The sequence below is a fragment of the Calypte anna genome, chromosome 3 (genome assembly GCF_003957555.1).
Source record: "Calypte anna isolate BGI_N300 chromosome 3, bCalAnn1_v1.p, whole genome shotgun sequence".
Taxonomy (NCBI): Eukaryota; Metazoa; Chordata; class Aves; order Apodiformes; family Trochilidae; genus Calypte; species Calypte anna.
The window spans coordinates 70,992,273-71,018,692 of record NC_044246.1 but is presented as its reverse complement, the minus strand read 5'-3'; the positions used below and the strand labels follow the sequence as shown (position 1 = coordinate 71,018,692).

The 26,420-nt window shown below is 36.0% G+C and overlaps 1 protein-coding gene across 2 annotated transcripts in view; it reads right to left on the bottom strand.

The window, feature by feature from the left end:
• Positions 1-214: 214 nt before the first annotated feature.
• Positions 215-26,420, bottom strand: part of SEC63 (SEC63 homolog, protein translocation regulator) — a 60,352-nt gene continuing 34,146 nt past the window's right edge. For both annotated transcript variants that reach the window (XM_030447876.1, XM_030447877.1), the window contains exons 8-21: positions 25,495-25,603; positions 23,810-23,904; positions 20,998-21,130; positions 19,874-19,966; positions 15,895-16,049; positions 14,000-14,147; positions 12,185-12,267; positions 10,500-10,559; positions 10,111-10,269; positions 9,070-9,228; positions 8,066-8,167; positions 2,869-2,967; positions 1,946-2,050; positions 215-1,439 (exon numbers count right to left, since the gene is read on the bottom strand). In XM_030447876.1, the coding sequence (XP_030303736.1) occupies positions 1,296-1,439; positions 1,946-2,050; positions 2,869-2,967; positions 8,066-8,167; positions 9,070-9,228; positions 10,111-10,269; positions 10,500-10,559; positions 12,185-12,267; positions 14,000-14,147; positions 15,895-16,049; positions 19,874-19,966; positions 20,998-21,130; positions 23,810-23,904; positions 25,495-25,603 (1,644 nt within the window). In that variant the 3' untranslated portion in view covers positions 215-1,295. The remainder of the gene's footprint in view (positions 1,440-1,945; positions 2,051-2,868; positions 2,968-8,065; positions 8,168-9,069; positions 9,229-10,110; positions 10,270-10,499; positions 10,560-12,184; positions 12,268-13,999; positions 14,148-15,894; positions 16,050-19,873; positions 19,967-20,997; positions 21,131-23,809; positions 23,905-25,494; positions 25,604-26,420) is intronic.

Sequence of the window (26,420 nt, the reverse complement as noted above, 5' to 3'; positions counted from 1 at the left end):
CTGTTCCTACTTGGATAACACTCATGTATTTCTGAAATACAGAAATACAACTTTAATTAAATACAACTTTAATTATATACTTTCATTTTGTTTATTGAGAGGAAGAAAAGGAAAAATCTATTTGTAGCTTTTGTCAAGTCATGCAATACACTAACAGCCCCAGTTTCTCTCCTCCCTTTATTTATTCTCTAATTAGACTTATGTGTGGGTTGTAAAACAGAGGTTGGGATAGAATCACTGTCTTGTTCACAGCCCTTCAGGAGACTAGGGAGAAAAAAGAAATCAGAGATGCACACTATTACAAATGCAAACAGCCATCAAATTGTCCAGTTTATTGATGGGAATTCAAAATTGATACAAAACATGCCCTCTTTGCATGTTGTACTTTTCCCTTAAAATGTTTCCAACAGTGTCAGGTAGATTCAGAGTTAAGAATATACTTCGGCTTTCAGCATGTACCTTTCATAAAGGTATTATACAAAAGCCACCAACTTACATAACACATGGTCCCAAAATTGCTTTCAGACACTTTGTTTATCAAAAGACTCAGATCTTTTGCTGATCTGATGAAATAAAGGCTTAAAAATGTTTTAAGCCATCAATAAGTATCCTATGGCAGATTCAAGAAAGTTTATGATTTCCATTATCATCATCATCTTGGGCATAAAAAGGCAACAGTCCTAAAAAAGCAGCCCTCCAGAATATATGGAATGTGGCAATGGGTATGATGCCAATTTATAATGATCAAGTTAAGTAAAACAGATTTTTAAAGCTATGAATGATGTGAGCAGTATCACAGCAAAATATTCAATGAATACCACAGAATCAATCCAGTTTGAAAGTTGAGCAGATGTTTCAATCAACATAGACTTGTAATGTCAAATATACCAAAACGTTTTCTAAAAGAAATCCCTAATGCAGAAAAATTGATTTAGAGTTTGCTCCTAGCTAATAGTACCCTTTATTTAAATCGGACCCTAAAATGATCAGACAATACATAGCCCACACTTTCAGACATTTATAATAAAAAATCTTTTATTTTCACTTGAAACAAATGCACCATCCTGCACTTGAAGGCCATAATGAGCCATAAGCATATTCCAAGGTGTATCAATGGCAACAGATTTGTTTCACCTCCACTGAGAAGTTACATAATGCACTCTTAACTGGTAAAGAAAATTTAAATTCAGCCTTCTCAAAGCTTCTGTACTGTTTTTCTTGGTTATTGTACAGTTCTACAGTCAGACCAAGACTTTGCAGTATGTGCAGATACTGTAGTCAATCAACAGTATTGTTTAATCAACATCTTCCTCCTCCTCCTCTTCCTCCTCAAAACTGTCTTCAAAGCCCTCGCTGTCCTCCTGGTCCTCATCACCTTCTATTGCTGTATCCCATTGTGGATGATTTTCTGGCACTGGTTTTGCTTCATGAACTTCCAGCTGTAATTGGATAAAAAATATAAAAGGAGGGAAAAAAAAACCCTTAGGAACAATGTATGCCAATTTAAGAATGCCCAAAATAAACAACACATCACACAACATTGACAGGAAAAAACAAAGGAAAAAAAAACAAACCCAAAACCAAACCAACAATTGCTTCCAGAAAGCAGGTATGATACTGGATGTATCTAGGCCTAAGGGCAGGGAAACATCATGGCAGACCTCAAGGTATACAGCCAGAGAAAACCATACTGCAGGAACTGAATAAATATGAGAAAATGTGTATTAAAATATGCATGCACCAGAATGCATCACAAACCTTTAGTCCCATTTATTCCATCATAAAATTGCCACTATTGGCATCAGGCAGAAACAGTCACTCCTTGCTGCTGTTTTAAAGTGAAGACAGCTTGAATTCTTAGAGATAACAGAATTCGGGGGGGTTTTAATAGCCACATGAAGTAGCTTTCAGTATAATACAAATAAGTAATATAAGTATACATCACCTTCAATGGTTTAATCTGGTCCAATCCCATATATGAATCCGATCTTAAATAAACTGTGTACTGATAGTTTCCAGGCTTGCCTGGTGCTGGGAACTTCAGCTCTACCTGCAAAACCAAATCCAAACCAAATTCTTACTCTTTCCAAGTGACACACCAGAACAAGTACCTGAGCAGAGTCATAAATACTGCTACAGAATAATTCGCCATATTTTTTTTTCTTACAAGTGACACTTCTTTGAAGGTATCTGCAAAGTAAAATACCTGCAGAAAAGAGGCACAATACCTTCCCATAAAAGATAAATAAACACCAAGTCACATTTTTTATTCTGAATTAGACCAATAAGTTGTACGTTAAGCACACAATTTCACTCCCTCATCTCCTAAATCTCAAAAACCCAAACAGGTTAAAATATTTAGTCTGCTGAATTTTAGCTTAACTCTACTGTTACTTGAAATTAAATATAAAATCTAGTTTGGAAGAACAAAATAGCTCAAACCTCCATTTTTCAGAAAAGCAATAACAGACAAAGGTTACAGTCTCAGAAAGGTTCATATGAGCCAAAGCCAATTAATTTGTCACAGTCTAAGCTTTACAGGAAAAGAACATTTAGTATTTCTCACACATACGAATAACTTTAAGAATTATTATTTTGTATGAATACTAGTTTTCATCAGCTTTTGTTATCAAGGGGAAGAAAAATATCATATTCTGCAAAGAAACTTGAAAGTCATCTTCAATAATCTTTCCTTTCTCCATTATTAATTTTCACAGTTAAAAGGCTCTTTGACTTTTATCAAGAGAGTAAAAATTTGTTTTCCATCTTGAGAGATAAGTATGAAAAAATTAAAATCTCAAAATACGTGCATACCAAAAGATACTACAATAGTTTTGCAATTGCCCAAAAGAAAATTGAGTACTTTACCTCTTCTTTGTCTTTTAATGTACAAACATGATATGGCATACATATTAGCATCTGCTCCTTCCGGTCTGCAATATAAAGCCACCACCATTCTTGTTTTTCCTTTCATAAAAGAAAAACAAAACAAAACAGGATTATTGAAGTAATATAAAATTATGTCCCTACATGTAGTAACAGGTAATTATGATTCACTGGTCTTTACAATACATACAGGTATGTGGTTTGTGCTTGGATTTTTTGTTTTATTGGTTGTGGTTTTGGTTTTTTGTTTGTTTTTTTAATTCTTGGATGCATATGAATAAACTAAGTATATACTGCACATGGAAAGCAGACAGTTTATCACAGGTAATTGTTGGTCTCCAAAGGCATAATTCTATACTTTCAGCCTACCATGTGAGACAAAAAACATTCTGAAAAATCATGTCCACTGAGCTTTAAGAAGCAACTTCATGCAACACAATACTACCTGAAGTTCTTCAACAGAAATACAGCCTGGATAAAGAGGTCAGCACATAAAGCAAGGAATGCCAAAAGACAGAATAAGTACTCTTCCCAGTAAACAATCTTTTCCAGGAAAGTACATTTCCCTCCACTTCTTATCTCTCCCTCCAAAAACTGTGAATCTCCTGAAAGCTGGAATTTGGACATACTGGGATTTTGCTTCAAGGCAGCAGGAACCACAGGCAGCACTGGTGTATCTGTAGAGGACACCCAACAATTGTTGCCTGTCACCTGCAGATCTCAAAGGTCTTGCTGCTGCAAGCACAGTTTCTGAACTAAATGAAATTAAATGAGAGTAGTTCTTCATGAAAGACCCCAGCACTGCACAAAAATAATGGTTTACCCCTCCACTGGAGTTAGATACTGCGGTGCAGTGCAGCAGCACAGACACAACCACTCTCAAATGCTAAGGACTACAGCTCTACAACATCAGCTGCTCTTCATTTAACCACTATTCATTTGTGGTCAACCCTCTGGCACACATCTTAAGCAAAATCCACTTTGTTTTATTAGAAGCTGAAACCTTTCTATTGCAAAGAAGTCAGTTTAGTAATGCAAAATCAAGTTCTTGTTCCTTCACCTTCTTAAGTCTTTACTGAGGAGTGGGAGATGACTTCATATTTATGAAGTATTTCAGTAAATAGGTAATAATCCTAACAGCGTAATCTTACCTTAGGGAAAAAACAACCCACACCTTTTAGACAATCTAAATGTAAAATTGCTGAACTTTGTTCCAAAACAATTTTTACCCACCCCTGATGGTCTGGTAACTGATAATATTTCTAATGGACTGGAGCCTGAAAGAAGGCATCTTATGACAGCTACGAGTCGAGCTCCAAACCAGGAGGCAAATTTTTATATCTTTACACCAACAACAATCAGGTGGTTGCTTCAGTGATGCATGAAAGTGGTTTCATTTTGTTCCATTTTTAATCTCTCCGCTTTAGAAGGATTGAATGAAAGGAACTTAGATGAAAAACTGTTAAGGCTACCTCCTGAGAGCAAGTATATTAGGCTCAGCTACTAACATCCATAAATTCTGGAAATGCAGAGATACACAGAAATACACCACCACTGAGCCCCATCCAAATTTCACAGGTGGGAAGCAAATATTGCTAATATGTAGAATTTGAGGAATTATCATCTCTACTGAAAGAGTCAAGGAGTCAGCAGTTCTGGTGTGGGATTTTTTTTTTTTTTTTTGTGGGTTTTGTTTTGTTAAGCACTTCATAACCCAACATTTGGTGATCCAAAATTTAAATAATGCAGGCTGAAAAACTGCAAGAGCTAAATGAACTCCTTTTTTGTTTTGAAGTGAGTAATGGTTATGCTAATAGCAATTATCACCACCTCACTCAACTATTCAGCTAACAAACCACAGATTTACAATTGCAAGACACAACAGTAACCAAAACACCCTGGGTTGTTGACTGTTGACTCCCAGAGCAGAAGGGTGTAAAATTGACTCAGCATGTTAATGATCATTTTACAAGTGTATAAAGGTAAAAGCAACTGCATGACAGTAAAGCAACAGCATTCCTTCATGCGTTTACCACAACTGGCAGAGAGAACAAGATAAAAAAAAGCTGCTCATACACTATCTAAGGCCAGAATTTGCAGAATTATATGAAGTTCTTTTTAAAACTACTGTATGTAATTTTCTCTATGAAAAACTGAAGGCATAAGTTATTTTATCTGTAAGATTCAACAATAAGTATACTGTCAATCTGCCTGACAGCTGTAGCATAGAAAAATCTTACGCAGTCAAGGTGTTTATTTCCTAGCCAAGGGGCCTCTAGGAACAGAAGGATAAACAGCTTAAGCAGTACAGATGAACAACAATTACAGAAAGTAGGTCCATTACAAAAATGGCTACTCATCCTTTTAGCCTTACTGTCATTCTGCCCATGGAAAAGTGATCTGCATTTATATCAATACATTATTTTTGATGTTACCAAAATACTGTGCTGACTCGCTATATTGTGTATGTTTCCAGTGCTCACAAAGGCAAGGGATTATTATTTTTTTTTAAACAAAGACCAAAACTGTCAACTGGATTTTCACAAAAACTGGGAAAAGTAACAGCCAGGGGGCAAAAGAAATACTAGAATAAACAACACATTCATCTAATGCTCAAAGGAATCTACAGAGTAAACTCTTTGGAAGTAAAGCTGCTGACCCCCATAGTACCACTGCTTTTTTATACAGAGGACAACTGTACAGGGGTGTCATTTTCCTCTCTCTCATTGGGTGGAATTTAAAGTTTATGCCTGTGAGAATCTGGCAGACTAACAGGCAAGCAGGCAAAATGCCCTTTAACAGATGGGTGCAAGGCTTGGCATGCCAGGGAACCAGTATGTTCATGAAATTGGAACACCAGGGCCAGTTTCTACCTAAAAATGTCAGAACTACAATCTGTGCTGTTTCTGGATTTACAGATACAGAAGCAGAAGATAATTATTTAGGAACCTGCACAGATTAAAGATGCATCTTTGGCAGAGTAATCAAGTGCCCAAAAACTTAGATGAAACAGTGTTAAGGCTACCTCCTGAAAAAAAAAGTATATTAACGCTTGGCTACACTCACACATGTAGATTCTGGAAATAACAGAGCTTCACACAGCTGTAGCATTTGATTCTTAACTCTGTATCTCTGAACTGGACATGACCACAATACACATAATAATCTAAATCATGAATTCATAAAACCACCCAAAAGGTATGATAGATTTTGTTCTCCAGAAGCTGTAAATCAGCTCTATCAGAGCATGCTCCAACTGCAGTCACAGCACGAAGTGCAGCTGCACTCAACTTCTAGGAGATCTGGACTGGTTGGAAAACTATACAACTGCAGTACCACGAAGTAATACATGTATATCTTTCAGGCTCAAGCATTCAGTTCAGCCCTAGTTTGTTTTGGTTTTTTTTTTAGCATAGTACTGTACTTAGGTTTTATCATAAAGCCCATCAGCAGCTTGGTTACAGACAGCTGAAGCAGCTTTTTACAGAGTAAATATGAGCAAAATATTCCAATGAGCCCTCAATGCAGTAAAAATGAAATACAAATAGTTAGCACCCCTGTGGCACTGGGCATAGCGTATCCTCACTGTCTGAGCTTAGACTGATGACCAAAGCCAGCTGCCTTCCCAGCAAGGACATATTAATACCCTGCTGCATATCTGACATGATCTAAAGCAGGCATAAGAGCAGAGTGCCAGTACACCTTTATTTGTTTTGCTGCTGTGCTGCTGGCAGCTGCACTGAGAGATAGAAGGGTACCTAACAGTGCCAGGAAAATCCGGGGCTAAGACCAGCCACTAAAAAAAGTAGTTGCCACAAGGACACACAACTCTCAGCTGAGGCCTTCAGGAAAACAACTTCCTTGGCTTATTAGTCTGGCTTATCTAGTCTGGCTCCTTACCAACAGGTTTTTCTTCCCACACTTTGCTTTCTCATGATGGCAAAACTAGGTAAAACCAGCAGGAAGAGTATGGGGACAACAGAGGGTGTTTTGCAGACAGAACAAGCTGTACAGGGTATAAACATAAAGCGCCTTAGGACTGAAAACAGGGAACAAATATACACAGTGTCTTCCTTTTTTCTCATGTTTTCCTGTGCCTCCCCATGTCAGGTGTCTCCTCTAATCCACCAAAGGAAAATAAGCCATGTATCTTGCCTCCCTGTTCTTGGGGTGAGAAAACAGAGCTTCTAGACTAGTTCCCTAGTCAGAAAGCAGGTAAGCAAAAGAAAACCTCTGTAATACTGGCCTGGGAAGAAAGTCTGCCCAAATACCCCTTCCTCCTGGCTCCAATTCCGTCGCCTCCCACAACCTAACTTATTTACTTGGAAAATGAAAGTCATGCTTTTAAAAATCCCATCTTCTCCAAAGTCTCATTGCTGTAATGGGGTTTCAGACACCTACTCAGTGCTTAGCTGTTCGCATAAATAACTATTTACTGGAACAACTATATTGGAATATACATATCCCTTTCTTTGATATCCATCCAACACCTGATCTTCTATTTTTTAAGCTTCATACAGAAGACAATTCTACCACTGGCTTCCACCATTTACAGACTACACTGTGGCAAAAGGTTTTCCAACCCTACTCTTCTTCCACAGCTGCAGTGCAACCACACTGTTGCATTGAGACTTGAAGTCAAGCAGCAAGCCCAAACACTCTGCTGATCCAAATAGCTCCCAAACTCTGATGTCATAGCTGTGAATGCAGGAGGGATCAGAACCTTCCCTGTTCACAGGTGCTTGCAGCTAGATAAAGAGCAACTAAGACTCTGTCCTTAACTCTGAACTAGAGGCACTGCTGTGATGTTCCATAGGTTATTAAAAAAAAAAAAAAGGGAGGGGGGGGAGGAGGCAGGAAAGAGAAGGACTACAATTAGATGCCTATTTATATGAAAGGTTTAATTCTGAATCTACCTACATGTAGCAGACCAGCAGGAAAAAACCTATCAAAAAGGAACCTTTAAATTCTATATAAGTTTGCAAGTCTCTGGGAACTGCACAGAAAAAACAATACTTAACAATTTTTTTTTAAAGTATCTGAAGGAGTTAAAAGGAATTTTAAAAGTAAGACTTTTTTAAAAGGAAGATTAGTAACTTTTTTTCAAGTGTTAGAGTTTTAAAAGCCCAGTATTTATAAAAGAACTCATTTCACAACTGTAACATTTTCTCTTACCAACCTCAGGAAAAAAAAGACTGTAAACGGGATGCGTTATCTTCGACTTTGTTTCAAGAAGGGCTCGTTCTTTTCTCTGTATACTTTGCTGTAATTCTTGCCACTCCTGTCAAAGATAAGTTTAATAAGTTACTGTGCCCTGGCCAACTTTTGCATTAAAAATAAATAAATAGAGAAATAAATTTTAGCCCATGGAAATTATAAATATGACAAATTTTTGTGCTACACTTCTACACTTCATGTTATGAAAGGCAATGGCATGTACAGACTACATTATTCAGTATATAATAAATAAAGCAATAATAAAGCAATAGTAAAACTAGAGAGATCATTAATGTAAATATTTAAAAACAATCAAAAAAAACCTTGCACACATTCTTCAAAACTCAATTCTACAGCACTGCCCATAAACACTCACTGCCTGAGCTGTAGAAACCTGACACCAAGTCTGATTATTCTTTTCCCATCAGAATCTTATTCTCACCCTGTAGGGGACTTCCAGCTGACACTCTCAAGTCTTCCACTGTAAGACCTGTGATGCAGAAATCATCTAACACCACAATGCTTCATTGCCAATTACAAGTCTGAATTATTAACTTACTACTTAACAGTTTCAAGAGTTTAGTAAGCACACAAAAACACATTCAACTACTGCATGCAACAGCCACTGCATGTAAAAAAAAAAAGTTCAAAGAGCTTTCTTTCATGTAAACTGCAGCAGCTAGTAATCAAATTAAGCTGGAAGAAACATTATGTCTCCCTTAAGTTAAATTATTTTGTTTGTTTCATTTTTTTCAGTCTGTGCTGCAAAGACCCTTCCCTCCTCTCTCTGAAACAGCCTTGCAATGACAAGGCTTTTATGCTGGAATGAGGTCTGAAAACCTCTGAAGTACTGATATTACTCTTTCATCCTACTGTTGCCTAGCCTGAGGGGATGCTAGAGGATTAAAATGCATTTTCTATCAAACCCAGCAGCAACATTACCCTTCAAGAAAAAGTAAGGCTTACAGCTTCATCATCTTTGTTTTGCTTCTCATCTTGTTCTCTGTCAGAATCTCTGTCACTTCCATCATCTTTTTCACTTTGAGAGTCTCTGTTTGTCTCTTCTTCTTCAGATTCACTACCTTTATCAGAGACCTCCTCTTCTTCTTCCTTTGCAACTACTTCCTAACAGGAAAGAAAAAAAGAAACAAAACAAAAACCTCTGAGATTGTTTGCATTATTTTAGTATGCAGCATTCACAGCATCTGTCCCAATGTCATAGCTCTTGCTTCCTATTTTGATCTACACACTTCTTGTGTCACAGAGTATGTCTACAGTGAAGAATTTTACCTCATGTGCTAAGAGGAACAGGGAAGCAATTTTCCTTTCCCATATGGCATTCACAACACAAATTAGGAGAAAACAGTAATTGATTCTAGGGCTGCATTTCAAAAAGTTCTAAGAAAATTAGAAAGAATATAAGAAAGAATTTAAAATATAGCCCAGGAGGGGGAGAAATAAAATAAAGTAAATATCTCCGTCCCTGGAGATATTTAAAAAGAGACTGGATGTGGCACTCAGTGCCATGGTCTAGCAACCGCAACGGTGGTTCAAGGGTTGGACTCGATGATCTCTGAGGTCCCTTCCAACCCAGCCAATTCTATGATTCTATGAAAACACTATGCAGTGGGAGCATCAAGATACTAAAGCTACTTAACTTACTAGAAGAAAGTATTATTTCAATTTTTTCCTTCAATGGAAAAGTAGAAGGTACAGAACAATCTACCTCCCAGAAGGCAGGCTAACAAGAACTACTAAGAAGGGACTATGAAACCAAACTTCTAAAGCAGGTGGGTATAACTTTAAGCAGGCCACAGAAAACATCACTGTGGTGGTCTTCTGATTATTTTACCAGTCATTTTTAAAAGTAAAGGAAAAAACCACAATTTCAGGAGATATGCTTCAGAAAAGCAAAGAATGAGATGTAACAGATACAAAAAAAACCCATCAGATGAGGAGTAATAAATTGAACAAAATACTAAAACTATCAATAAAACTATGAGCTACCCCATTAGCTTGTTTTTGCTTCTGTTGTTTTGATGGCTGCAATGAAGGTGGCACAGGTTTCTTTTTTAATGGCTTCTTCTTCTTTGATTTTGAAGCTTTCTTCGTTCCTTTATTCTTTTGCTGCCATCCTTTGCTCTTAACTTTGCTGGCATCTCCTTGCTGTAGGAAAGCAGTATTTAAAATATTTATTCTGTTCATGAAATTGCAGCCACTCATTGTACGTTAAGCATTTTAAGCTGACAACTAAACTTAGAAAGCACAGCTCAAGAGACACTTCAGTAGGCATCTCTTAAAAAAAAAAAAAAAAAGGCTTGAGAAGCTCACAATTAGCATCTCAAGATCTGAAATAATGTTCTCTTTAGCTACAGGAATATTCAGTCTTCACTTACCCCATCTTCTGTTGGTTGCTCTTCTGCTGCACATATAGACTGTTCCTTTTCAAACACTTCCTGGTTAGAGAAAGATGTGAAAACTATTAATGCCTCTCTGTAGCAAAAGAGCAAATTATTATTTCAGATTTGAACTCAAATCAAATCACCTTAATCTGGTCTGAAGGTTTTACTCATTATGACAAATTCTTTTATCAGTGACAAACACAACAAGGGATTAGAAGACCAAAATGAAACGCTACTTTGAATACTTGGTCAAGGATTTTTCTATCACCAGCATGATAAAGAAATTCAGTAAAAACACGACATCTTGTTCCAAAGAATCTACTTGTTTTATAAAGCACAGAAATCCCATATCACAAAAGGAAGCAATAGTAAAATGCAAATTCTGCTCCAGCTGCCAGAGCATTAAAAACTCAACAGCTGCACTGCTACTCAGGGACACAAGACAACAAATCAAACCAGAAATATGAAACGTTAAGACAAAACACAATGTTAGTATTATGCAGACTAGAACGTCCCTAAGCAAATGGAATTTTTTCATGCATTTCTTCAAAACATACTATATGCCATTAAAAAAAAAAAATCCAGTCATAGGGAGTTTTCTTAGCAAATACAAGATGCTACCACAAAAAATTTTAAAAGTATATAGAAGATTAGTTCTAGTTTTCAAGTCATGTTTCTTAATGCCAGATTGCTTCGTGGACTTCATGTAAAAAAACCATGACAAATCAGTTTTGCTGTCAGATTTTAGTTAACTTCCAAGTACAGTTCACTATGCTCACATTTTTCTAATTTCTTAAATTTTTAAGATCCAGAATACTGATCTGGTGTTTTTACTTTCTACCTACTGCATCCTCAGTTATCACTGAAATAACACGTTCTGAAATTCCATGGCATGAACAGTGTACAGACTGCTTTCTGCTGAACTGGTTTCAATGGCTGGTCTGACCCTCAACTGTAATACTATGCTTGTATGCCTTAGAGGCATAATTCAGAGTTTCTATTTAGATAATTATATGAATAGTACAGATGTAAAAACTTGACCCTGTAGGCCTGGTGAGGTAAAAGTTTATTCAGTTTCTGTGCTGTAAGGTTTTTTAAGTTTTTAAGCTAAAAAGTAAACAGAAGTCTAAGTACTAGGCTGTCTCACTATTTAGGTCATGCCACATCACTATCTATTCAGCAGACCACTTTATTCACATGGCACTGGTGTACCTTCCTCGTATTAAGTTATGCATATTCTGCATTCTGCTAGGCTGAGTTTCTTTCATAAAAGTGTCTAAAATACTCGAGAGATTTGTACCATTATGAGCCCACATACAGTGAAATCAAACACTGTCCTACAGACTTGAGTGAATACTTTATTCTAGTGAAAGAACTAAGCTTGTGCATGTCTCATTTCCAGTTATTTACAAACCTCAGAGCAGTATCACTTGCCATACTCTTTTACTGTTCCCTAGACAACTGCAATGGGTCAGATGGAACTTTGGTTTGATTCCAGGAAAACTTTCTCATTCAGAAACAAAAACATAAGGGAGGATTAAGAGCACAAGTTCTCAGTTTCAAATCTTAATTTCACAGTTATATTTACAAAAGATTGTGTCATCCTGCAAGGAAGAAATGCCTGTTTATTAGCACATACTTGCAGTTGGCTTGAAAGAACACGTATTTGTAATACTTACTGCCATGGTCTGTCTTGTTAGTGTGACCAGAACAGTGACAAGAGAACCTACTGTAATATTGTTGCTGTCTTCATCATCCAAAACTGGTGTAAAAAGAAAAGCAACACATCTATTAAACTTCTTTAAAGCCTTTTTTTTTTTTCCATTAAACATTGTTTCTGCTATGTCTAAATGTAAGCAATACAAATATCAGACTTTTAAAAAAACCTTCAATATACTATTTAATAAGTGTCTTACAAGCTCAAACACATTATCAGGATGAGGGCTGGTAATTCAGTGAACTATAAAACAGCAACACTGAGTCTGAAATTTTAATTGCATGAAAGTTAGAAAATTCAAAGTTATAGCTGCTGTGGGAACCGTAACTCTGTAATGTTGTGCATTATATATTAAAGCATAAAACTTCAGAAACATGAAATACCACACATGACCAAAGGGATACTGTTATATTTGTTCCGGGAATAGTAACTTTGATTTTCCTGACTTTCATATGATTAACAACTCAATTTCAATGCCACATTAACAATCATGCATTTAATTCTTTTTTTAAGTATGAGGCAAAGAAAAATAAAAGAACAGCAAAGATTACTTTAACTAAAACTTCAAACATAAAACCCACAGAAAAGCCACTGAGGAATTTATACCTCCAAGCTGCGACCTGGAGAATGCCCCAGGTGGGGGAGGAAAAGAATTAGATCCTAGTGTAGAGGTTTTATTTATCACCTCTATGGCCTCCTGCGAGAAGCCACTTTTACTATTCACTAGTTTTACACAAATATTTTATATAACAATAATACTGAGCTAACCAGAAAAGCATATGCATTGTTGAATCCTCCATTCCACACCTGAGTACAGCTGTGTAACAAAAAAGGGTTGCTTGCCATGTTGTGGGAAGGTACTCTAAAATTGAATTTTAAGCAGAATAACAGGACTGTGTAAAATCCTGTCCTACAATAAGAGGAAGCCTTCTGTTTGTTTGAAAAAACACACATAAACAACGTTTAGAAATACCAAGATTACCAGACATTGGTACCTTCACCAACATTTGCTTCTCACAGAAGACTATGCAGAAGTGAAATTACAAACTAGGCTACTCAGAACATAAGAGATTTTTTAATTTGATTGCAACCACAGTGACAATATAAATTAAAAACAAGCCTTAGAACAACATTTCAAAAATCATACGTTTACTACTCTACACTCCTTTACAAAGGAAATGAGATGGCAGAACCATTTCATTTTCTACTGAAAGGCTGCCTAACAGGAACTACCCTTCAGAGAGGAAGAGCATTATACATTCATTGAAATAGTAGTATGCCAGAAAGATAGCTAAGCACAGTATGTGGAAATTCTACCAGATATAAAAAGTATACAAGGATTATCACAAAGGAACCCATGAATATTTAGTCATTGGAGTCTCCAATTCAAAAATCTCACAAAGGACTCTCCATGCTAGAATAAGCCGAGCATAAATTCTTGAATAAGCACAACTTTTTAAGACAGCTAATAAAAGTGGTATTTCAAGCAGAATTCCACATTGCTCATGAAATATTAAATCAACAGATAAAATATCAGCTAGGCTCCTGGAGGAGAAACTACCACTGGCCTGGGAATCTGTGAAATGTTTCAATGTATTTTATCTCCTCTGACTATAAATCTCATGTATATGAGCCTACCATTCAAAAAAGTGTGTCATTTCCAAGCCACACCAATAACAGTGACTTGGGTTTCACCATTCTCCAAAAGCTTACTGCCAATAGACTATCAAAATGTCAGAAGAGCAACATATACAGAACAAAAGGACCTCCCACTCACCCTGTGGTTTTATATCCATAGTGACATATGGAAAACTGCCAAGGACAGCCATAACTTCATCATATTTCTTATCTTCTAGGAAGTGCAGTAAATTGCGACGATCAGAACCTTTTAGGCTCACCAAATCCTGAATACTTTTTATTTTATACTGAATTAAGGAAAAAAAAAAAAGATAAACAAATAAAATGGGGAGTCATGTGGTAGCAAAGCACACAGTCCACAAATTCTTGATAATACCTCACTTCATCCCCACATTACTAATACATAAAAACCATCTGATCTGTTCTTATTTAAAAAAATAGCAATCATGTTTTGAGAGATAATCAAAGTGCTTGCATTCAGACCTACTCAATACCACTGCTTGATAAGTACTACCTACTAAAAACATACACACTATTGTGTTGCTTAGTATGTCAACACCTTAGTTTTATAAGAAATCTATCCAGTTTCTATCATTCCAGCCAATTTTTTGAGCAAGTTGAGCCAAGAAATCTTATTAATGAGGTTCTTAATTTAGATAAGAGGACTTCAGTGCTCTGACATGTATATTAGCAGGAGCAACTAAGTAGAAGTTGTTTTTTCTTTCATAATGAACTGCAAACAAATCTAAACCCACTCCTTTTAAGACGAGCAGAGCAGAATGAAAAGGATAAAACACACACAGTTTTGTCCAAAGACCTGACTACCTCACATGATAAATGTATGTATTTTATTAAAAACATCATGCACCAAGGTAGAATGATCATATCTCCAGTCTAGCAAACTATTTTTTTGAGAGCTCAGTGCATGGGAATCCTGTACAAAACAAGCCTAATACATTGCTCTGTTCCCTCTTTCAGGGAAAGGACAAGTGGGATAATGAGATAGCCAAATTCTTGATTTTTGTACTTAGCTACTCTGCACATGTCAAAAAACATATTTAAAAATGTGTATTTTTGTTTTGTATGCTCCCTATAGTTTATGGATGGATTCAGACAAGTGTTTGATGACACCTGTAGGAGAATTTTTCTTTTACTTTGTCCAAAGGAAAAGACTATTCGATGAACATGCATCTTCAAAAGGGACATTTGCTTCTCACAGAAGACTAGGCTTAAGTGAAATTACAAATTAGGCTACTCAGAATGCAGTACTTCTGAATTTTTATCTTCACATTAAACCAGAAACGTTTAAACACCACCTAAGACTGTAATTAAAGTTAACCAAAACTTTCATAAAATAAAAAGAATATCTTTAAGACTGATCCAAATTAACGATTGTAATAAAGCTATCAAAAAAGTCAAGAACTTCTGATATAAGACAATTGCTTGTTTCTAACCAGGCATTCCAAGAAGATACACTACAAACAGAACTCAGAGAAGACTATTCCTTTTTGTCCTTAAATTATAGAAATTCCAACACCTACCCAACTACAGTTCCATAGGAATAGCACAAAATCTGAAATACTTTCCAAAGTAACTGGTTCTTTTTTTGCTTTATGAACTCCTCTGTGCTATCTTCCAAAATATATTCTCTATCAAACTAGATTAAGAATGATGTAAAACCGAACAAGGATAAAAAAAAATACCCCGTGGGATCTTCCAGCTTTATTCTGGAAAAATGTAGTATTGAATAGAAAATAGTATTCTGAAATAAGAAGGAAACTGTTTCTTCTGTTTAGGAGGTTAATGTAGACTGAACTATCAGACATTTTTACACTGAGATCCCTGATCTCAGATCCCACCTCCTGACATGGACTTTAAAGAAACACAGATGTAGGAAGCGCTGTTCTGAATTCCTGAAAAAATAAATGTATTTTTATTTCCTTAGTTAAATCAGGACCTCTCTTCCTCATAGACAAATAGGTAAAAGAAGAAAACGTCTTAAGATGTTGACAAGTAGCATTCATAATTTTATACCTTTTTATGATTGGAGACACGCCTAAGGTTGTCCTCTTCAATGTGGGGCAGCTGCAGAAGGGGAGACTTGAACTGCTGAAGTCCCTGGACAGTCATCTGGGAGAGCTTCATGCAATTTTCCAAAGATCCCAAAGATGGAGCACGGAACTCCCTTTCTTGGGGAGAATGAAACAGATGACATAATTTTTAATTTTTTTCTTCTTACACTTTTACAGGGCATACTTCCGTTACAGACTACAGAAAACCTTGCTTTCAGTCAAACAAGAGAGACATCTTTAAACACCCAACATAATTAAAAAGTCAACCTTTTTGCTCTCATTGCAGTCACACATCTCAGCAGACATTTTCTTCCCTCTCTTTAGGTTATCACAGCTGAACACTAAGAAAGGGAAAGATTGCTAACATTGTCTCAGGCAACAAAAGCACAATGCATCTATGTAGTTCTTATAGACAAAAATGCTACCATTAAAGTTTTTGGGGATTTTTTTATTAAAAAAAAGCAGCATCAAAAGCAACTTCTTTTAAATTTGTATAACATCTGTGCGTATAACGTGTTTACCCCTGCTTTTTAAGCATAACAGTTTATCAGTAGACATTAATCTGCAAGAATACAGTGCATTATTTGCAAGATTTTCATCCTGAGAGATGAACATAAAGGTAGTAGGCTATTACATGCAAAAAAAAAAACATAGGTATATCTGAAGCTAAGCAGAGCACACTATGTTAGAATGCAGTAAGAATACCTGCTAAAATTTCAAAGGCATGGCTCTTATAAACTAAACCTTAAAGCTGAAAGGGGTGTTTAAGCAAACTATTTTACTATTTTTATTTATCTATTTGACTTTTCCTTTAGAAATTTCCTGTAATTCCTTTAACATTTTAAAGTACAAAGAGGTACACTCTATGTAATTAAAATAATTAAAAGATAGACAAGGAAAAAGTTCTAATTGGACCAGAGCAAGAGAAAAAAGAACTCATTTAATACTCATCATCACATTTGCAAAGAAATGAAAAAGCAAAGCAGATAGGTTTATCCATAGTGCTTTTTAACTTTGTTAGAAAATGGTCCAGTCATAAATAAGTCTTCTCAAAACCCTGTTTAGAAAACCCATTTCAGAATTCCCCTGCAGCTCAAGAGCTGTTGTGAGTCCATACCTGGCCATGTTCTCATTGCTCCATATATATTTTACCTTGAGCCAAGAGGAATTTAAGCTACTTAATTTCTTTTCAGAAATCTTATGTGGCACATGAAAGAACTGAAGGCAATTTTCAGTATATTACAGAAAGCACCTGTAAGTTATGATGCCTGTAATTTTATTGAAGAAGCAGGATATGTATTTTCCCTATACTTGAAAAGCTTTCTCAAAAATAAAAATATCAGTCTGATTTCCTTGGCTGCTGTATATATATTCTGCATGTAAATATATATATATATATGTATTATTCCAAATATCTGTGTGTGTAGACACAAATATACCCAAATATGTATCCCAAGTACTTGGTGTACTTGGTGTGGATGTATTTCCTAGCACCAGTATATTTGTGGAATTACAACAGGGGCATGGAGGTACTTACAATAGATGGATTAGACAAATTGCCAAAAGGAATATGCCCACATTGTGTAATCAAGCTTACAAACCTATCAAGGCAATTGCAGATGTGGAATTTTACTCCAGGTTTACTGGTGCAGGTTTACTGACACCTGGATGAGAAGGCAGACAGGCTACAACCTGCAGCTGATCAAAAAGGCTGGCCATACATTGTGATAAAAAGCAAGTTAATCTTAAAACATTTAACAGACAAAATACGGCAAAGTAAGAAATCTGACACACCATCCCCCAAAAACAAAAAATCCAAAACACATATTTGATGTCTTCAGCATGTTTTCTCCTTTCTCTACACTACAATCTTGATGTAAATTTGCAAGCAGCTACTGTGGCATATTAAAAGTACCTGAAAGATTACTCAGTCACCTCTTTCCACCTTCCCTCTCTCCATTCAAATGGCTTGTTTCTTCATGAATGACACCAAGTTATAATAAAGGTATCCAATCAAGTTACATGCCAGAACTTTAACCCAGTATATTAATAAACACTGAAGAGTATAGGCAATGCAAAGAGAAAAATAACACATCACTGGAACTATTCAGCTAGACATATTGGTAAGTAACATATCTGTGACTCCTAACTTAAAAAGTAATTGAAAGACTGACCTCCCAGTTGAATAGCACAGAATTTACTTTCCATCCTTACGCAGCCCTTGTAATTTTTTTTTGGCTGCTCCTAAGGAAAGTGACAGGGTTTTTTAAATTAAAAAACCCCACACTGCAAAACAAGTTAATAAAAGAATCCTAAATATTCTCTGACAAACAGACTTTTGCAGGAAATTCACTGCAAAATTTAAAAAAAAAAAATTGAAACCACAGAGCACTAGTCAGAGTACAAATTCTTCTCTTTCCTAAAGCATTGACTTATCATCCATATGACAGTAGAAAAATATGTTAACAAAGTTGGAGAATATAATTTTGAAGGACTTTTTAGTGCCTGAGAAATGGATTTGAGGACAGCATAGCTTTTCACAACACCCACCTGGCCCCACCAGAAAAGTAATGCTACTACAGCACATATTTTGACAGCTTCTGCTTCTCAAAGTGTAGGAGACAAAACAACCTTTACTCCAAGGTCATAAAGTCATTGAAAAAACACAACATTAAAGAATCTAATCATAAATTTAAAGGCAAATCATAGTTGCTTGTGAAGGAGCAGTGTACACCTTGGTCAAACAACATCATCAGCATTAAACTGCGGCATCCAACCTGAATGAAGAAATGTACTTGGACTGGAGAGCTGAACTGATGCTTGGCTTTTCTGCAGACAGCTACTAGAGCTCATGCCATGTTTTTCATAGCAAATGCCTGGCCTTTAGTAGGCAACTATCTACTTACAATAAGGATGATCTCAAAGAAGCCATCAAGATAATTCTGACCTGCTGGCTATCAACTGCCAGTGAAGTATCACCAAACAATCTATGCAAGGAAAGGATGCCACAGAGCAAACCTCAGGGATGTAAGAATAAAGTCCCACGGACTATGCAGAAATCAGGCAAGAGAGTATATGAGACTTTATAACCAAAGGCAGCTCACAATTGTTACATTTTCTAGCAGGCTGGGAAAAAAACCTACTGGTAAGTTGACTGAAATGAAAATACTATTTTGGTTTTATGAAATCAAATTTAAACTGTTCCCTTCGAATAACAAATCCAAATAATAACAAGCCTAAACTCACTGGCAAAGAAAGATAGCTCTGTTAAAAATTATGAAGTGACCATGATTAAATTATTTTTATGCCAATCCTAAAGTAATTTTTTCATGACAGATTTGTTTCTAATGGGGTTTGTTAAGAAAGGCAGTAAAAATAAAAAGCCCTAGATACTACATTTCAATTCAATTGTCATTTCTATGGCAATAACAGCAAGGTACCTGTCTCTGCAAGTTCAGAATGAAAACTACACAGCATACTAAACAGCACAGTAACCTGAAACAGAGAACATGAGCAATAAAAAAAAAAATTGTCCTAAAAAAACAAGTGACACTCATGAAAAGTGAGGAAGAACTTTAAAAATGCATATAAAAAGATAAACAAAGGTTTAATTCATCTTATACTAAGTTCTTTGCTGCCAAAAATGAACTAGATCTTTAAGAAAAGGTTTTCAATTGCATTTAAGAAACCTCTAGTTGCAAAAATTATAATCTGAACACACATACTTAAAATTTCAAGAGTAGGTCTTGGCAGCAGTGACAGCATTTCTTTCCTCAAAATAGAGAGCTCAAACAAAAACATAATTGCAATTAAGAGCAAAAGTGCATTTAGGCATTTCTAAATATCACAGCTCAAGTTTCCTGAAAGGAACAAAGACTTGATGAAGAATGGCAAGGAAGAATCACACTTACTAGCTTTAATTACACAGTTTCTTTTCTTACCTTCACGGCTTCGAGCCATTATTATTAGTTGGCAGATCACATTAATCATTTCCTGAAGTAATGCAGGACTCTTTTTCAGGATAAACTGCTGATCTGCAAGACATAACTGGCTGCAATTATGCTGCACTTCTATTAGTTAAAAAAATAAAAAAAGAGTTTACATGAACTGAACATTTAATGGTGGAGTCTTCATTTATTGAAGTATTATTGAAAATACCACTTTATTCTCACTGACACAACCCTCTGTAACATTCCCTAATAAAACAGGGCCAGGTAACTGCTAAGGGGAAACACAGATTTTATATACCAGACAAGGAGCTTCTACACCAAAATAATTACTTATTAGATCCATGTAACAATAACAACAGGATGACACACACAACTTACCAGTCTTTCTAAAACAGTAAACATAGGCTTAAAAAAGGGATTTTTAATTTAACTGAAACACCAGCCTTGGAAAAAGCAGTATTTGTATAGAACAAACAAATAACTAAGTTAGTGACATAAACCTGCCAGTTTTCCTTCTGAAAGAAGCTGGAAAATTTGAACCAAAGAATCTTCCCTGGTTTTTTGTGTTTGCTTCTTGATTTGTATTAAAATACAAAACATCTCAAGTTTGCTGGTCAGCCTAAGAAACCATGAGACTCATGGTTGAAATTTACAACGGCATTTAGAAATATTTTGTTTTGTATATTTACAAGCATGAAAAACTGCAAAACACAAACTGAAGCTCACACCTAACTGATATTTAAAATTCTAATGTTGTTATCCTTGCTTCATACAAGTAAGCTAAAAAAACTCCAAAACTAATTATGCATGGAAATGCTAGAGTAATATTAAGCTTATCTTGGATCTCTGAAAAACAAATATACTTCACATGTTTACCTTCTTTTTCTTGTACAAGGAAAAAAAAATCCTGTTACACGTGTTACCAGAACACATTAAAAAATGGGATATCACTATCAAAGGGCTGTGAAGAGAAGGAGTAAATGCTAAGCAAATGTCATTAAAGTTGAAAAACTAAGTACACTGCATAAAGAATACTGATCCATTTAACTCTTCAATGGACAAGAACTATGAATACTGCAGTATGCAACATATTTTCTAAGAGGACAAGCCATTACCTTCTTCAAGAACCTCAGGAACTTTCATCCTGGCAAGATGAGTCAACAGCAGAACTCTGGCTTTCAGGCTGTAGGGGCAGGTGAGTGGAGGCTCATTCTTCTTTAAATTTATGCCACCAATTTCTCTTATTAGCTAAAATAAAGCAGTTAAATAGCTGTTTTGGTGCAAAAGAGAACCAAATACAGTAGGACAACAGTTTACAAGGAAAAAAGTTACAGTCACAAAACCAAACCTTTAAGTAACTTTTCCCTGGAAAGTTCTATACAGATGAGCATTACCCATTTGTAATCATAACCTAGTTCCAAAAAAAGTCTTTAAATGTCTTCTTTCAGTGTAGGATGAGGAGTGAATTAATGATTTGTACACAAGAAACGTGCCTTGAATAGCACAGAGTAAACTTGTATTGATGGATAAATATTTCAAAAGTCTGGTTTTATTTTGACAGGTCACTAGATTTAACGATATGTCTAAGGCATTTATTTATATGGAACTCAACAGGTTCTAGCAGCAGCATCACCATGAGACCTATCACACATCTAATACCTAGTCAAACTGCTCAGAAATTCTCTTGGGTATCTCAGAAAGGGTGGTTGTAAGCCTGAACTCCCTGGTAAGCTGGGAGTATTTTAAAGTACCAAGTACTTTAATATGTATCAATGGCATCACTTTGAACAAAGCACGGTGTTCCTTATTCTGCATAACTTCCCTCAATCCTGACCAGACTAAGATGTGCAGTTCAAACAGGTCTCTCACACCTGAATTTGTTGAAGGCCCTGGATACAGAAGCTGCAAAGCTGACAATCAGAAGCTCATAGTTTCTAAGACGCAATACATGGTCCAGAAGCTTCACTTTTTAGGTCAAGTCACTTGAGGAGAAACTGAGATTCCAAAATCTCTCTCCACAAAGGGAAGCTAAGATATTAACAGCCAGGCTACACTGACTCTTGACTAATCCTTCCCCACACTTGAAAAAATTCTAACAAGAATTCTAACAAGAAGTTAAGCACATCCTGATGTAACACTAGGCCATGATTACTAAAACTCTGATACAAAAACTTTTTATAAAAAGTATTGATACTGGGTTTAGGATAAAACAATGAAATAAAAATGGCAACAATGATCATAGCCCATAAAGCAGGATATGTTAGGAGAAATTATAATCAATACCCTTATATATTGATGCTTCAGAGACATGTACTGCCATGTGCTCAGAGAAAAAAAACCACACAGAAGACCCTGATTACTGAAGCTTTAGAAATGGAACAAAATCCAATAGTATAAAATGCAAGCTCAAACTCTTGCACACTAACAAGAACTGCACCTCAAAGGTGGGAGCTTGTCACCTGGAAAAAAGTATGCTAGACAAAAGAAATCCCAGAAACTTAGCAATCCCACACTAGTTGTATTAAACCACCATTTAAAGCAGTTGAGGAAAACAGTATACTGAAAGTTACTCCCAGCAGAAATACAGAAACAGTAGTGCCACTGACTAAGGCACTGCTAAGACCTAGCATGGAATACTGTGGACAATTCTGAGCAGAGAAAGTAAAAAACACTATTAAAATTTAGAAATACATCAACTGGGAACAGTACCCCATCCAGCACATAGCAGTATGAGGGAAATGAGAAGCCTTTTCACAAAAGATGGAAAAGGGAATGAAAAGACAACAGCCTTTCTGGTATAGCAAATCAAAGACAAAAAGGTAACAAATGGGCTCTTGCTTCTGTCTATAAATGCATTAAGGATATATACAGCAAGAATCGTTTAGACTGAAGAACAATTATGACAAAAACATGGATATAAATTGGTCACAAACAAGACTCCTAACCACTAGAACAGCAAGTTCTGGAACAGCCTCTCAGTAGGGTACGGTTACAGGAAGCCTGACTGCCTTTTAAAAGAAGCATGATTAAATCTAAAGGGCTTGCACAATGCTAATGTTTGCGACAGCACAGGAGAACTCACGATCAAGGTGATCTTTACCAGTGTTAGGACCACAAGCACAATGCCTACTGAATAACCTCACCTAAGTACAACTTCACCTCCTTTTGAAGTCCACAAGATGATAAGGAATTTGTAACAGAGACAAAAGACAAGTATACAGGTATCTGAGTCTATTTTCTTTATGTTTAGGACTTGAAAATTCAACTGTGTGCATGCAAAGTTCAAGTCTGTCTACTTCTCCCTCATTTTGCAAGCTAAAAACATTTTCATTGGAGCATTTCATAGATTGTGCTTTGAATTTCTTAAAACTGAAGTATCAGTTACTGTCAAATAAAACTTCCTAAAACTCTGCTAGCAGTAACAATTTGCCACAGTATATATTATGGCATCTCTTTTGGGAAGACTAAATAGAAATGAAAATAAAAGGCAACCAGAGGGAAACTGACATTCCTGGAGAATCTTTTTGATATTTAAAGAGATTAATTCAGATATCAGATAATTTTATTTCAGAATTAACATATTATGCAGATATGATAATGATTTAAAAGAACATTATCAAACAGGGATCACCTCCTTATATGAACACTCAATATGTATATGAACTGACACTCTAATTCTGTACTTAATTCACCCCTCCTCAAAACTTATTTCACTTAATTTAAGCATTACCAACAATAAAATTATCTTGTATTTAAAAAAATTAAATGAAGTCTAGCTTCTAAATCCTATTTCTAGAAAGAAACATTTGCATCTCAACAAAACTAATGCATTAAAAACTTTAAATTTGTCAGCTGGTCACCTAGAAGCACCGTCTTCTTCCCTTGAAGGGATCAGTGACTTATAAAACATCTCTTAATGTAACTTACCTGTGGTATCTGAATGTTGTCTGCTGGTCTGCTTGTAGCATCTTTATTGTACTGAGGATCAAATTCCGATGCCCCTGCTAAAACCATGATAAGACCTGCAGAGACAATTGGAGGCAGAGAAAATGTCAGCAACATCCTGTGCCACAGAGCCATTTCTTCTGAACCTTGAGCTGTAAAAACTTAATTCCCACTCTTCCAACAACCATGAATACCTATGTCTCTATTTAGTGGAGCAGTTAATACTGCCACAGAATAAAGGAAGCAAGAACCTGTAGCTGGCACAAGAGAGAAAGAGATGGCTCAAGGCTACTTTTTTTTTTAGGTTTCTTTAGGACTGGCAGACCTGACTGCTCACAGCAATTTGGCTACTTCTGTATGCTCACAGAACCATTCCTCTTATTGATTCAGTAACTTCAGGTTACTTTTTTTAACCAGTCTGTAGGAGAAACATGGCAAGCCTCAAACCTGTGGTTCTGAGCAAGGTTCAAAATGAAATAATTTACTGTTGACAACAAACTTGAAGAAAGAGAAGACAAGGCTTTCAGTAAACTCTAAACTAAAGTAGTCTCACCTACTTTCCTTCCATTCCTTTCTCACCAAGCTGTTTGGAGAATAGGAAAAAGTACATGAGCATGCAAGGTAGAGAACATAAAGTGGTCTGAATTAATCCCATACACACAAATTCATGTGTGCTGCATTCCTTCTCTCCCAAATATTTATATCTTCTTACAGATTACTGTTCACTTGCAGAAAGTGAACATATTTCTCTACTTTTATCTATATAACTTCAGATTATTTGCAAAGCATTTTGGCTTGGTAGGGAAAGCTTGTAACAAGAGCAGACAAAACCAGTAATCTTACAGCAAATGTACAGCTGAACAACAGTGCAATTTGAAAAGTGAGATAATGTATTAATGAGCCCTTTTTAGGGCGTTTTGGGTTTGGTTTTGGATTATTTTTTTTTTAATTCTGCTTTACAATTGCTTTGAATATGCAGTCTAGTAAAATCCAATGTAGAACTATTACCATGATAATTCTACAGACCTAGTCTTCCTTCAAACTGACAGGTCCAACTCTGTATCAACACAATGCACCTGCATATTTCTCCCAGAAAAGTTTTATTCCTTTGAAAGTGGGCAGACAAGAAAAATAAGCATAGCAATAGCTACAAAGGAGTAACTGAGTAATATGAAATTGACAGGGAGCAAAAATTTTAAACAGAAATTTAGCTGTAGCATAAAAACAACAAACAGAGAACTGGAAATGGTATTTCATTCTTTGGTGATGTAAAAATTTTATGAAGAACCCTAGAAAATTCCCAAAGCTCATTTTGTTACACTAGCAGAAGAAAACACACAGATAGTTGCTGTGCTCCTAATGGCCATGTAGCAGCTCAGGACTACAAGTAGGTCAGCATGTTTTTCTGAACATATCCCTTTTCCTTACTTTTTTTTTTAATGTATAAATAAGACAGACAGAAATAAAGATCTATATAATTCCCTCTCTCAAATACTTCAGGCTTCTTCTAGAATACTCTTCACCTGTAACAAAATCAAGTTTTTAGAAACACTCTAGAAGAACCAGACACATTAACCTACCAACAGTTTCTCAAGCAGAAAAATTTTAACATCAGATTAACATATCCAGATTAAATCCATCAGCATTTCAAGATGCCTTTTACTTACGCTTCATGTCCATGTTCCGTGTTTTATAGACAAAATATGTATATATTTGAGTTGTCCTAATGAGAATCTGGTCTCCACTATATCGTATTGATCGGTACCACCAGGAACCCTGAAACATTTAAGAGGTACAACATGGTATCAGCTACAGTGAAGCATGACAGACTCATGGAATGGTTTGTTTGTTTGTTTGTTTGTTGGAAGGGTCCTTAGGATCACCCAGCTGCAACCCCTCCTGCATGGGCTATGCTGAATCAGTTCATGTCTGTTCACAAGAAGGTAACTCAGCCCAACTAATTTGATCTGTGTTAGGGTCAGCTGAGTTTCAGAAAGAAGAAGGAAACAGAAGAATCTCTGCCAACATACATTTTTAAAGCATACCAATATATTAATCTGAGAAAATGTATGCTACAGATTTTTTTATTATCTCAAGCCTAAAAAATTCCTCCTGCAAACACATAAGCACACACAAACTCACTGCTTTGGTTTTGGTGTAGTCTTATTGAATTCACTAAATAATCAATCCTCTGGATTTGCCACTTTCTATATACCTAGTAACTTCTTACTGTGCAATGCAGCATTCAAACCAAACTCAGCTGAGGCTGACCAAGAACGGAATAAGAGCCTTCTTTCATTATAAGAAATTTTGCAAAAAGCTATTTGAGTCACCTAATCAGAAAATGCTTTGAAGGCGAATCTGGAGGTGGCCCTGTACCCTTGCTGCCAATTTTCAGAATTAAGCCATATGCCTTCAGGTTGACAGAAAAAAAATCTTCCAAACTTTCAGAAACACTGCAGTAATTCCCTCATTAGCATTACACTGGTGACTTCAAATTATGGAACTCACTGTACAGTGATTGTACTCTAATAGATTTTAAGAAAAATGCTGTGCTGGGTTATAAAATGCAATGTAAATGCAATGTAAAATG